At 45.2% G+C, this 12,891-nt stretch overlaps 1 protein-coding gene across 1 annotated transcript in view; it reads left to right on the top strand.

The window, feature by feature from the left end:
- LOC106604736 (phosphatidylinositol 3,4,5-trisphosphate 5-phosphatase 2B) overlaps nucleotides 1-12,355 on the top strand; it is a 34,267-nt gene extending 21,912 nt beyond the window's left edge. The window contains exons 18-26 of the mRNA XM_014199707.2: nucleotides 5,627-5,716; nucleotides 5,820-5,933; nucleotides 6,037-6,125; nucleotides 6,223-6,310; nucleotides 6,580-6,732; nucleotides 7,172-7,253; nucleotides 7,408-8,194; nucleotides 10,992-11,101; nucleotides 11,199-12,355. Coding sequence (XP_014055182.2) covers nucleotides 5,627-5,716; nucleotides 5,820-5,933; nucleotides 6,037-6,125; nucleotides 6,223-6,310; nucleotides 6,580-6,732; nucleotides 7,172-7,253; nucleotides 7,408-8,194; nucleotides 10,992-11,101; nucleotides 11,199-11,298 — 1,613 coding nt within the window. The 3' untranslated portion in view covers nucleotides 11,299-12,355. The remainder of the gene's footprint in view (nucleotides 1-5,626; nucleotides 5,717-5,819; nucleotides 5,934-6,036; nucleotides 6,126-6,222; nucleotides 6,311-6,579; nucleotides 6,733-7,171; nucleotides 7,254-7,407; nucleotides 8,195-10,991; nucleotides 11,102-11,198) is intronic.
- Nucleotides 12,356-12,891: the final 536 nt, after the last annotated feature.

The following is a 12,891-nucleotide window of genomic DNA, read 5'->3' on the forward strand; positions in this document are numbered from 1 at the left end:
CCCCCCTCATGACAGCAATGAGCGATATTTACATTTTAAAGTTAATTTCCTGCAATTCTACTCATTTTGCCATGGGGCGGAGAAAAACATTAGCAGTTTTGAAGCTAATTTCCGGCAATTCTACAGTCGTGGCCAAAAGTTTGACAATGACACAAATATACATTTTCACAAAGTCTGCTGCTTCAGTGTCTTTAGATATTTTTGTCAGATGTTACTATGGAAATACTGAAGTATAATTACAAGCATTTCTTAAGTGTCAAAGGCTTTTATTGACAATTACATGAAGTTGATGCAAAGAGTCAATATTTGCAGTGTTGACCCTTCTTTTTCAAGACCTCTGCAATCCGCCCTGGCATGCTGTCAATTAACTTCTGGGCCACATCCTGACTGATGGCAGCCCATTCTTGCATAATCAATGCTTGGAGTTTGTCAGAATTTGTGGGTTTTTGTTTGTCCACCTGCCTCTTGAGGATTAACCACAAGTTGTCAATGGGCTTAAGGTCTGAGGAGTTTCCTGGCCATGGACCCAAAATATCGATGTTTTGTTCCCCAAGCCACTTAGTTATCACTTTTGCCTTATGGCAAGGTGCTCCATCATGCTGGAAAAGGCATTGTTCGTCACCAAACTGTTCCTGGATGGTTGGGAGAAGTTGCTCTCGGAGGATGTGTTGGTACCATTCTTTATTCATGGCTGTGTTCTTAGGCAAAATTGTGAGTCAGCCCACTCCCTTGGCTGAGAAGCAACCCCACACATGAATGGTCTCAGGATGCTTTACTGTTGGCATGACACAGGACTGATGGTAGCGCTCACCTTGTCTTCTCCGGACAAGCTTTTTTCCGGATGCCCCAAACAATCGGAAAGGGGATTCATCAGAGAAAATGACTTTACTCCAGTCCTCAGCAGTTCAATCCCTGTAACTTTTGCAGAATATCAGTCTGTCCCTGATGTTTTTCCTGGAGAGAAGTGGCTTCTTTGCTGCCCTTCTTGACACCAGGCCATCCTCCAAAAGTCTTTGTCTCACTGTGCGTGCAGATGCACTCACACCTGCCTGCTGCCATTCCTGAGCAAGCTCTGTACTGGTGGTGCCCCGATCCCGCAGCTGAATCAACTTTAGGAGACGGTCCTGGCGCTTGCTGGACTTTCTTGGGCGCCCTGAAGCCTTCTTTACAACAATTGAACCGCTCTCCTTGAAGTTCTTGATGATCGATAAATGGTTGATTTAGGTGCAATCTTACTGGCAGCAATATCCTTTCCTGTGAAGCCCTTTTTGTGCAAATCAATGATGACGGCGCGTGTTTCCTTGCAGGTAACGGTGGTTGACAGAGGAAGAACAATGACTCCAAGCACCACCTTCCTTTTGAAGCTTCCAGTCTGTTATTCGAACTCAATCAGCATGACAGAGTGATCTCCAGCCTTGTCCTCGTCAACACTCACACCTGTGTTAACAAGAGAATCACTGACATGATGTTAGCTGGTCCTTTTGTGGCAGGGCTGAAATGCAGTGGAAATGTTTTTGGGATTCAGTTCATTTGCATGGCAAAGAGGGACTTTGCAATTAATTGCAATTCATCTGATCACTCTTCATAACATTCTGGAGTATATGCAAATTACCATCATACATACTGAGGCAGCAGTCTTTGTGAAAATTAATATTTGTGTCATTCTCAAAACTTTTGGCCACGACTGTACACATTTTGCCATAGGGTGCAGGCAAATGTTTGCAGTTTTTTATATGATAACTGATGATCAGTGGGCCCCACCTCGGTCGGGGCCCACTGGACCATGCTTACTACAAGTTTAGATAGCTAGCCACTAGACTAACATATCAATCGTAAATAAAATTGCTGACGTGCTAACTGAGTGACTGCTGATGCACAACCACATTTCAAAATTGCACCCTGTGTATTCTATTATTCTAACTCTCAACAGTAAGTGGAGACCCCGATTGAGTTCCAACCAAAAACAAATACATGTATGTAAAATTTGTTTAATAAATTGTATTTTTGTTATTATTATTATTGGGCCACAGGCCTACAAAATGGGGGCTGTGGGCAGCTGATTGCCCATCCCTGGTTTAGGACATAAAAATTAACAATCTTTTTCAGGACCCTGTCTTTCAAAGATAATTCGTAAAAATCAAAATAACTTCATTGCAGAGGGTTTAAACACTGTTTCCCATGCTTGTTCAATGAACCATAAACAATGAATGAACATGCACCTGTGGAACGGTCGTTAAGACAGTAAAAGCTTACAGACGGTAGGCAATTAAGGTCACAGTTATGAAAACTTAGAACACTAAAGAGGCCTTTCTACTGACTCTGAAAAACACCAAAAGAAAGATGCCCAGGGTAGAATCCCTGCTCATCTGCGTGAACGTGCCTTAGGCATGCTGCAAGGAGGCATGTGGACTGCAGATGTGGCCAGGGCAAGAAATTGCAATGTCCATACTGTGAGACGCCTAAGACAGTGCTACAGGGAGACAGGACGGACAGTTGATCGTCCTCGCAGTGGAGACCACGTGTAACAACACCTGCAAAGGATCAGTACATCCGAACACGACACCTGTGGGACAGGTACAGGATGGCAACAACAACTGCCCGAGTTACACCAGGAACGCACAATCCCTCAATCAGTGCTCAGACTGTCTGCAATAGGCTGAGAGAGGCTGGACTGAGGGCTTTTAGGCCTGTTGTAAGGCAGGTCCTCACCAGACATCACTGGCAACAACATCGCCTATGGGCACAAACCCACCGTCTCTGGACCAGACAGGACTGGCAAAAAGTGCCCTTATCTCAGCAGGGGTGATGGTCGGATTTGCGTTTATCATCAAAGGAATGAATGTTACACCGAGGCCTGTACTCTGGAGTGGGAACGATTTGGAGGTGGAGGGTCCGTCAAGGTCTGGGGTGGTGTGTCACAGGATCATCAGACTGAGCGTGATGTCATTGCAGGCAATCTCAACGCTGTTTGTTACAGGGAAGACATCCTCCTCCCTCATGTGGTACCCTTCCTGCAGGCTCATCCTGACATGACCCTCCAGCATGTCCAGCATGACAATGCCACCAGCCATACTGCTCGTTCTGTGCGTGATTTCCTGCAAGACAGGAATGTCAGTGTTCTGCCATGACCAGCGAAGAGCCCGGATCTCAATCCCATTGAGCACGTCTGGGACCTGTTGGATCAGAGGGTGAGGGCTAGGGCCATTCCCCCCAGAATTGTCTGGGAACTTGCAGGTGCCTTGGTGGAAGTGTGGGGTAACATCTCACAGCAAGAACTGGCAAATCTGGTGCAGTCCATGAGGACGAGATGCACTGCAGTACTTAATGCAGCTGGTGGCCACACCAGATTCTGACTGTTACTTTTGACCCTCCCTTTGTTCAGGGACACATTATTCAATTTCTGTTAGTCAAATGTCTATGGAACTCAGTTTGATGTCTCAGTTGTTGAATCTTATGTTCATACAAATATTTACACATGTTAAGTTTGCTGAAAATAAACGACAGTGAGAGGATGTTTATTTTTTTGCTGAGTTTATTTTTTGTTGGCTCGTAACATTATCCTCAGACATACAGTGCCTTCAGAAAGTATTCAGACCCCTTGACTTTTTCCACATTTTGTTACATTACAGCCTTATTCTAAAATGGATTACAGAAATAAAAATTGTCAGCAATACCACGTGAAGAAAAAGCAAAAACAGTTTCTTAGATATTCTTGCTAATTTATTAATAATAAAAAAACAGAAATACCTTATTTCCTTAAGTATTCAGACCCTTTGCTATAAGACTCGAAATTGAGCTCAGGTGCATCCTGTTGCCATTGATCATCCTTGAGATGTTTCTACAACTTGATTGGAGTCCACCTGTGGTAAATTCAATTAATTGAACATGATTTGGAAAGGCACACACCTGTCTATATAAGGTCCCACAGTTGACAGTGCATGTCAGAGCAAAAGCCAAGCCATGAGGTTGAAGGAATTGTCTGTAGAGCTCCGAGACTGGATTGTGTCAAGACACAGATCTGGGGAAGGGTACCAAAACATTTCTGCAGCATTGAAGGTCCCCAAGAACACAGTAGCTTCCATCTTTCTTAAATGGAAGAAGTTTGGAACCACCAAGACTCTTCCTAGAGCTGGCCGCCCGGCCAAACTGAGCAATCGGAGGAAAAGGGCCTTGGTCAGGGAGGTGACTTGGTCAGTCTGACAGAGCTCTTGAGTTCCTCTGTGGAGATGGGAGAACCTTCCAGAAGGACAACCATCTCTGCAGCACCACCAATCAAGCCTTTATGTTAGAGTGGCCAGACAGAAGCCACTCCTCAGTAAAAGGCACATGACAGCCCGCTTGGAGTTTGCCAAAAGGCACCTAAAGACTCAGACCATGCGAAACAAGATTCTCTGATCTGATGAAACCAAGATTGAACTCTTTGGCCTGAATGCCAAGCATAACTTCCAGAGGAACCTGGCACCATCCCTACGGTGAAGCATGGTGGTGGCAGCATTATTCTGTTTGGATGTTTTTCAGTGGCAGGGACTGGGAGACTAGTCAGGATCGAGGCGAAGATGAACGGAGAAAAGTACAAAAGAGATCCTTGATGAAAACCTGCTCCAGAGCGCTGAAGACCTCAGAATGGGGAAAAGGTTCACCTTCCAACAGGACAACGACCTTAAGCACACAGCCAAGACAAAGCAGGAGTGACTTCGGGACAAACCTGTAAATGTCCTTGAGTGGCCTAGCCAGAGGCCGGACTTGAACCCAATCGAACATCTCTGGAGAAACCTGAAAATAGTTGTGCAGCGACACTCCCCATCCAACCTGACAGAGCTTGAGAGGATCTGCAGAGAAGAATGTGTGAAACTCCCCAAATACAGGTCTGCCAAGCTTGTAGCGTCATACCCAAGAAGACTCAAGGCTGTAATCGCTGCCAAAGGTGCTTCAACAAAGTACTGAGTAAATGGTCTGAATACTTATGTGAATGTGATATTTCCAGGTTTTATTTTTAATAAATGAGCAAAAATGTCTAAAATCCTGTTTTTGCTTTGTCATTATGGGGTATTGTGTGTAGATTGATGAGGGGGAAAAAAACGATTTAATACATTTTAAAATAAGACTGTAACCATAACAAAATGTGGAAAAAGTCTAGGGGCCTGATTACTTACCGAAGGCACTCAAACAGCGTTGTAGTTTAGCATTAGTGCACAGCAAATTGGATATCACAGTATTATTTCTCGTGGCGTTCCTAAAGGATATCTTTTGTGGCCATTTCTTTCATTGTTTTCCTGTAAAATGTGAGATGCCCTGTTAAGGTATGATTGACAACTCCTACATCCTCTGGTCTGTGGTCCTCAGACGAACAGTCAGTTCCTCACCGTAGCCCTGACTCCAGGGCACTGCTTTTGACCTCCCTCAGCAAATACTCCCCATACAGCATAATACAGCATAATACAGTATAATCATAGCCATTAAAGGATCATTAGTTTAGTCTATGCCACAGGTTTTGATGATAAGGTTGAATAACAGAGTGCTGAAGTGATCATCAGTGACATAAGAATGCTTATATGATGGTACAGTTAACAGAATAAGGATAATGGACACGGTTGTATCATTATGACTGAGATCTCTCTGTCTCCAGGTTGCACAGATGACATCTTCACCAGCGACCACTCACCTGTTTTTGCCACATTCCATGTAGGGGTGACATCACAGTTCATTTCCAAAACAGGTGATTGTGGTTATTTTGACATAAGAATTGTGATTAATATACGTCGTACAATATAACTGTGATGCTTGCTTGTGAGCCTCGATTGCTTTGCACTACAAAACAGACCCAAACTCAAGCATGGAGAGGGCCTGGATGGAATTGGAAGGCGTTGAGGCCATTGTGAAGACAGCCAGCAAAGCCAAGTTCTTCATTGAGTTTCACTCATCCTGCCTTGAAGGTGCTTTGTCCTTAACCTTTTCTCACCTAGTTCATCTAAAGTTCTATAATAAACTCTGTGACTTATGTGATGAATAATTTAAGTCGATATCTGTTTTGAGCAGAGATCCGCCGTTCCGTAGAGAATGACTCACAGAGCTGTGACGTGCCTGGCTTCCTCAAACTGGGCTGGTCCCCCAAGCAGCTTCCCAAGGTAAATACATCAATCTGGAGCTAGATGAGCAAACTCATACCAAAGACGCATAGCTAACCTGTTTGTGTGTGTGTGTGTGTGTGTCTACATATCATAGCTTCTCCCGATCGTCTCAGACATGGAATACCTTCAGGATCAGCACCTCCTGCTGTCTGTCAAGTCATGTGACGGGTTTGAGTCATACGGTTGGTCATTACTCCTTCCCTTCCTGTTCGTAAACCACCACCATTCACTATTTCCCCTCTCATCAGTCACTTAGTCAATCAATGCCCTTTGACCCTAGTCATTAGGATGTTTTGATCTTTTGAAGTGTATTTTAGGCACAGATCAAAGACCAGTGTACAGTCTTCAAATCTTAACTATTAGGAGAGAAAAAAGCTAAACTGACCAGAGATCAGTGTCTAGGCCGGGATCAGTGTCCACTCCATTGTTGATCCTACTGTTGACTCTGTAGGTGAGTGCTGTGTGGCGCTGCGCTCCCTTATCGGCGCGACAGAGCAGTTTGAGACGTTTCTGACCCACCGGGGCGAGGAGATGGGCTCCATACGTGGGCGAGTCAGGGTCCATGTGCCCAAGGACCGGCGAGGAACACGGGAGAAGATCTACGGTGGGTTCGCCTGGCTGCCCTCCCGCCAACCTCATCACTGCTCTCCTCTCCTTCCTCTGCTCGCACTATCACTTCCCGCTGGGCTTCTGTTGCGACAGTCCATATGCCGTCTGGTTCTCCTGTGTATCTCTCATTGCTTCCTCTATTTGGTTCCTGATTGATCCAAGGCTTGGCTTTCTCTCTCTGTGGTCTCTGCCCTGGCTTCCTCTTTTGGCTCCTCGCTGACTGACCCTGACCAGATGCATCCTGAGACATTCAAAGGAAACAGTGTGAGTGGGTGCCATTTGCCCTATAGGTCAGGCATTATGCATTGCCATAACAACACACATAAACACTGCCAACACACGCCAGGGGCAGCCTTTACTCCAGACAACACAGGACATATGGAGAAGACATGAGTTAGATGGTGTCCAGTAAACATCTGTTTTGTCTTTTTCAGAATGGTTCTGCTTTGAGAAGGATGAGAAGGGTCTGGTGAGGGGATGCTTGTCTCCTCCGTCCACTCGGACACCTATCAGCCGGTGAGGATCTTTTTGGTGTTTTTCAAGCCACTCATTGTAAAACCAGCCAACATACATTGTCAGCATATGATTCCGAGATATGATTAGTGATGGGAGTTTATAGTATAGTTTGTCATTTAGCCTACTTTCATTATTATCTGTCCACCCATTTCAGATCCTCACCGCCTCCACCCAAGCCGGCCCCTAGCAGTTACACAAACCCTGCCTACTTCATATTTGAAGGTGTGTCTGTCCTGGGAAGAGTAGAGGAGTCTCCACCCCCTCGCAGGGACCCTCAGGTGGTCTGGGCCGGCGACTCCGCGCTGCAGTTACCCAAACTCTTCGGGGGGCGTGGCTGTGACAGGAAGTCCCCTCGCAGGTCTGACTTCACTGAAATCGAGATTCCAGGCATCCTGCCCCACTATCCTTCCACCAATGACCCTCATCCACCCCAGACCAACTCCTCCTATCAGCTCTTCCCATCAAAGGACCCATCGCCAATCCCCCCTGCCCCAAGCCCCACCTCTCACTATCATGAACAACCCATACAACCACGACCAAGCAAAAACAATGTTGTCCAGGACTCCATCCTGCCTGCCAAGAACCTGAGGAACATGTACATGAACCACTCCGCCATCATCAGAGAGACCCCCAGGAGAGAACAGCCTAGGGTGCACCAACAGGAACAAGCCATCCCTGTACGGAGCAGCAAACTCCCAGCCTTCTACCCATATTTGTCCACCTGTGTACCCCACACCCAGGCCTCAGCACCGTGGGTGGTGGAGCAGCCAGTTGGGCCCCTTGGGGACCACTCCCTCACAGCCCTGCAGATAGCCAAGTCACTCAGCGAGGTAGACTTCTTCCCAATGGACCTTGAGGCTCCATCTACCCCATGCCAGAGACTGGCCCAGAGGAATGACCTGGCCATGGCTGCAGAAAGAGGCTACTGCTGGGAGAAAGAGGTGGGTAGATATAAAATGTTTATTTTATTTTTTATTTCACCTTTATTTAATCAGGTAGGCCAGTTATGAACAAGTTCTCATTTAAAACTGTGACCTGGCCAAGATAAAGCAAAGCAGTGCAACAAAAACAAAAAACAGAGTTACACATGGGATAAACAAATGTACAGTCAATAACACAATAGAAAAAAAATACAAATCTATATATATACAGTGCAAATGCAGTAAGATTAGGGAGGTAAGGCAATACATAGGCCATAGTGGCGAAATTATTACAATTTAGCATTAACACTGGAGTGATAGATGTGCAGATGCTGATGTGCAAGTAGAGATACAATATGGGGATGAGGTAGTTGGGTGGGCTATTTACAGATGGGCTGTGTACAGGTGCAGTGATCGGTAAGCTACTCTGACAGCTGATGCTTAAAGTTAGTGAGGGATATATAAGTCTCCAGCTTCAGTGAATTTTGCAATTCGTTCCAGTCATTGGCAGCAGAGAACTGGAAGGAAAGGCGGCCAAATGAGGAGTTGGCTTTGGGGATGACCAGTGAAATATACCTGCTGGAGTGAGTGCTATGGGTGGGTGCTGCTATGGTGACCAGTGAGCAGAGATAAGGCGGGGTTTACCTAGCAAAGAGTTATAGATGACCTGGAGCCAGTGGGTTTCGTGACGAATATGAAGCAAGGGCCAGCCAACGAGAGCATACAGGTCGCAGTGGTGGGTAGTATATGGGGCTTTGGTGACGAAATGAATGGCACTGTGATCGACTGCATCCAATTTGCTGAGTAGTGTTGGAGGCTATTTTGTAAATGACATCGCCCAAGTCAAGGATCGGTAGGATAATCAGTTTTACGAGGGTATATTTAGCAGCATGAGTGAAGGAGGCTTTGATGCGAAATAGGAAGCCGATTCTGGATTTAATTTTGGATTGGAGATGCTTAATGTGAGTTTGGAAGGAGAGTTTACTGTCTAAGCAGACACCAAGGTATTTGTAGTTGTCCACATATTCTAAGTCAGAACCGTCCATAGTAGTGATGCTGGGCGGGCGGGCTGGTGCAGGCAGCGATCTGTTTAAAAGCATGAATTTAGTTTTACTAGCATTTAAGAGCAGTTGGAGGCCACGGAAGGAGTGTTGTATGGCATTGAAGCTCGTCTGGAGGTTTGTTAACACAGTGTCCAAAGAAGGGCCAGAAGTATACAGAATGGTGTCATCTGCATAGAAGTGGGTCAGAGAATCACCAGCAGCAAGAGCGACATCATTGATATATACAGAGAAAAGAGTCGGCCAGAGAATTGAACCCTGTGGCACTCTCATAGAGACTGCCAGAGGTCCGGACAACAGGCCCTCCGATTTGACACACTGAACTCTATCCGAGAAGTAGTTGGTGAACCAGGCGAGGCAGTCATTAGAGAAACCAAGGCTGTTGAGTCTGCCGATATGAATGCAGTAATTGACAGAGTCGAAAGCCTTGGCCAGGTCAATGAAGACGGCTGCACAGTACTCGTCTTTTATCGATGGCGGTTATGATATTGTTTAGGACCTTGAGCGTGGCTGAGGTGCACCCATGACCAGCTCGGAAACCAGACTGCATAGTGGAGAAGGTACGATGGGTTTCGAAATGGTCGGTGATCTGTTTGTTAACTTGGCTTTCGAAGACTTTAGAAAGGCAGGGGAGGATGGATATAGGTCTATAACAGTTTGGGTCTAGAGTGTCTCCCCCTTTGACAGTGGCAGCTTTCCAATCTTTAGGGATCTCAGACGATACGAAAGAGAGGTTGAACATGCTAGTAATAGGGGTTGCAACAATTGCGGCAGATAATCTTAGAAAGAGAGGGTCCAGATTGTCTAGCCCAGCTGATTTGTAGGGGTCCAGATTTTGCAGCTCTTTCAGAACATCAGCTATCTGGATTTGGGTGAAGGAGAAGCTCTAGGGGGGGGCTTGGGCAAGTAGCTGCGGGGGGTGCGGAGCTGTTGGCTGGGGTAGGGGTAGCCAGGTGGAAAGCATGGCCAGCCGTAGAAAAATGCTTATTGAAATTCTCGATTATCGTGGATTTATCGGTGGTGACAGTGTTTCCTAGCCTCAGTGCAGTGGGCAGCTGGGAGGAGGTACTCTTATTCTCCATGGACTTTACAGTGTCCCAAAACTTTTGGGAATTTGTGCTACAGGATGCAAATTTCTGTTTGAAAAAGCTAGCCTTTGCTTTCCTAACTGACTGTGTATATTGGTTCCTAACTTCCCTGAAAAGTTGCATATCGCGGGGGCTATTCGATGCTAATGCAGTACGCCACAGGATGTTTTTTGTGCTGGTCAAGGGCAGTCAAGTCTGGAGTGAACCAAGGGCTTATATGTTCCAGGTTCTACATTTTTTTAATGTGCCATGCTTATTTAAGATGGTGAGGAAAGCACTTTTAAAGAATAACCAGACATCCTCTACTGACGGGATGAGGTCATTATCCTTCCAGGATACCCAGGCCAGGTCGATTAGAAAGGAGCGTTTGACAATGATGAAGGGTGGTCGTTTGACCGCGGGCCCATTACGGACGCAGGCAATGAGGCAGTGATCGCTGAGATCCTGGTTGAAGACAGCAGAGTTGTATTTAGAAGGCATGTTGGTCAGGATGATATCTTTGAGGGTGCCCGTGTTTACGGATTTGGGGTTGTACCTGGTAGGTTCCTTGATAATTTGTGTGAGATTGAGGGAATCTAGCTTAGATTGTAGGTGCCTAGTAATGGGCCCAGACCTAAGGCTTTATCAATCAGTTTTTTGACGAGACATTTGTTTTGGTGTTTGATACAGGTCCTCTATGGAGCTCCAGAGACGGTGCGAGAACTACTCAGCACCCTGGGTCTACAGAAGTACACTCTGGGACTCAGCCTCAACGGCTGGGATGACCTGGACTACTTCAGGTGAGAGGAGGAATAACGGTGGATGGAACCTGATTTGTTTGGTCTCGGTGGTCTAAGTCAGTCAGGGATACCTAAATGACCTTTGCTCTCTCCGCAGTGGTATCACAGAGGAGGACCTGCGTGCAGCCGGGGTGTGGAACCCGTCGCATCGCCGGAGGATCCTGGAGAACTTACCCAGGACCTGGGATTCACTATAGACCTACTCACTTTGTTTGAGTTCTCAAACTGAACCCAATGGACATCGGTGACAGATGCCTGCCCTAATGGACTCCTCGTCATCTCTTCCACTCACGTCCTTTTATATACAGTAAAAAAAAAATCTAGTAAGCACACACACAGACATGGTGCATGTCCCATGAAATCCTCATCTCATATCCGTTTCCATTCACATGTCCACCTTAAAATGGTCAAACATTTTTTAGATCCAATTTTAGATCCACATAGCTAAATATTGATTTTATGTCTCCCCAGTAGTCACCAGACGAGAGTGTTTACTGAGCATTCACACGCATCACCTCCTCCCCTGCCCTTTCCACTGCTCTGCCGTTTATAAAGAACAGCACAGAGCTTGTAAAATCACTCAGTAAGGGCCATGGAGGATGAAATGTACAGCTGTACATATTTACCAGTACATATTTTAACATGGCCTGGAAAGTTAATAATAAGGTCTCGCTTTCTGTTTACTGTCTGATGGTATTATTATATTGTCACTGTGGTGTAGCTGTTAGTGATAAGACGGGAATCCAGTGGGAGGAAAATGCGAACCCTGGGCCCGTTTATTTACATTCCTACTATTACATTGTATATGTTTCTCTATTCTCTCCCTTATCCCATAACTCTCGTGCGCTCACGAGATAATAAAGTGGCACCCACCCATTTAACATGAACATCACAGTCACTTAATCAATGCTTCTGTGAACTTAGCATTTTTTTTTACTGCCTTTTTAAAACGTTATTGTATAAAACTAACTGTTGATATATGTGGGTTCTTAGACACTGCTACTGTGTGAAGATTGAGGGCGTAAAAATTGTGCTTGACGCCTGTGGTTCTTTTCCTGTGGTTCTTTGCCAGTGGCGCTACTTTGGTCATCATCTGCGTTTTAGATATGCATTTAACTGTGGATCATAGAAGTTTACTACTTTATTTTCTGAAGGTTGTTGAATTAAGGTAATGAAGTATTACATGCAGGTGATGTTGCATTTATTCAACCAAATGGGACACGACGTGAATAAAACAATGTTGTGTGAACGTTATGAAGTAAACTCTCTATATTTATTAGGACATTTGGGACCATATAATCCAATGGCGATTGAGCATGGGGAGGTTTCATATGCCAGACTGTACGATGGAATTATGTTTGTTTTGTCTTCATATTAAACTATAAACTATCCACACTCTTAATGGTACAGGCCTTGCTGGCACAAAAATACAATAGCGGAAAAACAAATTGACCATGCCTTGATATAATCATCAACCTAAAATGGTATACCTAGATGCAGCATATAAACACAATGATATTGCAATCTTTATAGAAATGACAGAAATTCAATTGAATAGCTGTCATCATTTGCTTAATTTGCAAAATTATAACAGGTTTAGTTATATTTGCTAATTGTTATTTTTTCTTGAAGCCTTTCTTTGTTGGATATCTTCCCCAAAACTTCCTGTGTCTGGTTTCACACTATATTGTCAGTTACACCCACAAAAACCACACGACTGTCTCTATGCTGTACTCACCTGTTCCCATGACATGATTTGGGTATTTTACATAATGCATGTCAATGTCAGT

The sequence above is a fragment of the Salmo salar genome, chromosome ssa05 (assembly GCF_905237065.1).
Source record: "Salmo salar chromosome ssa05, Ssal_v3.1, whole genome shotgun sequence".
Classification (NCBI taxonomy): Eukaryota; Metazoa; Chordata; class Actinopteri; order Salmoniformes; family Salmonidae; genus Salmo; species Salmo salar.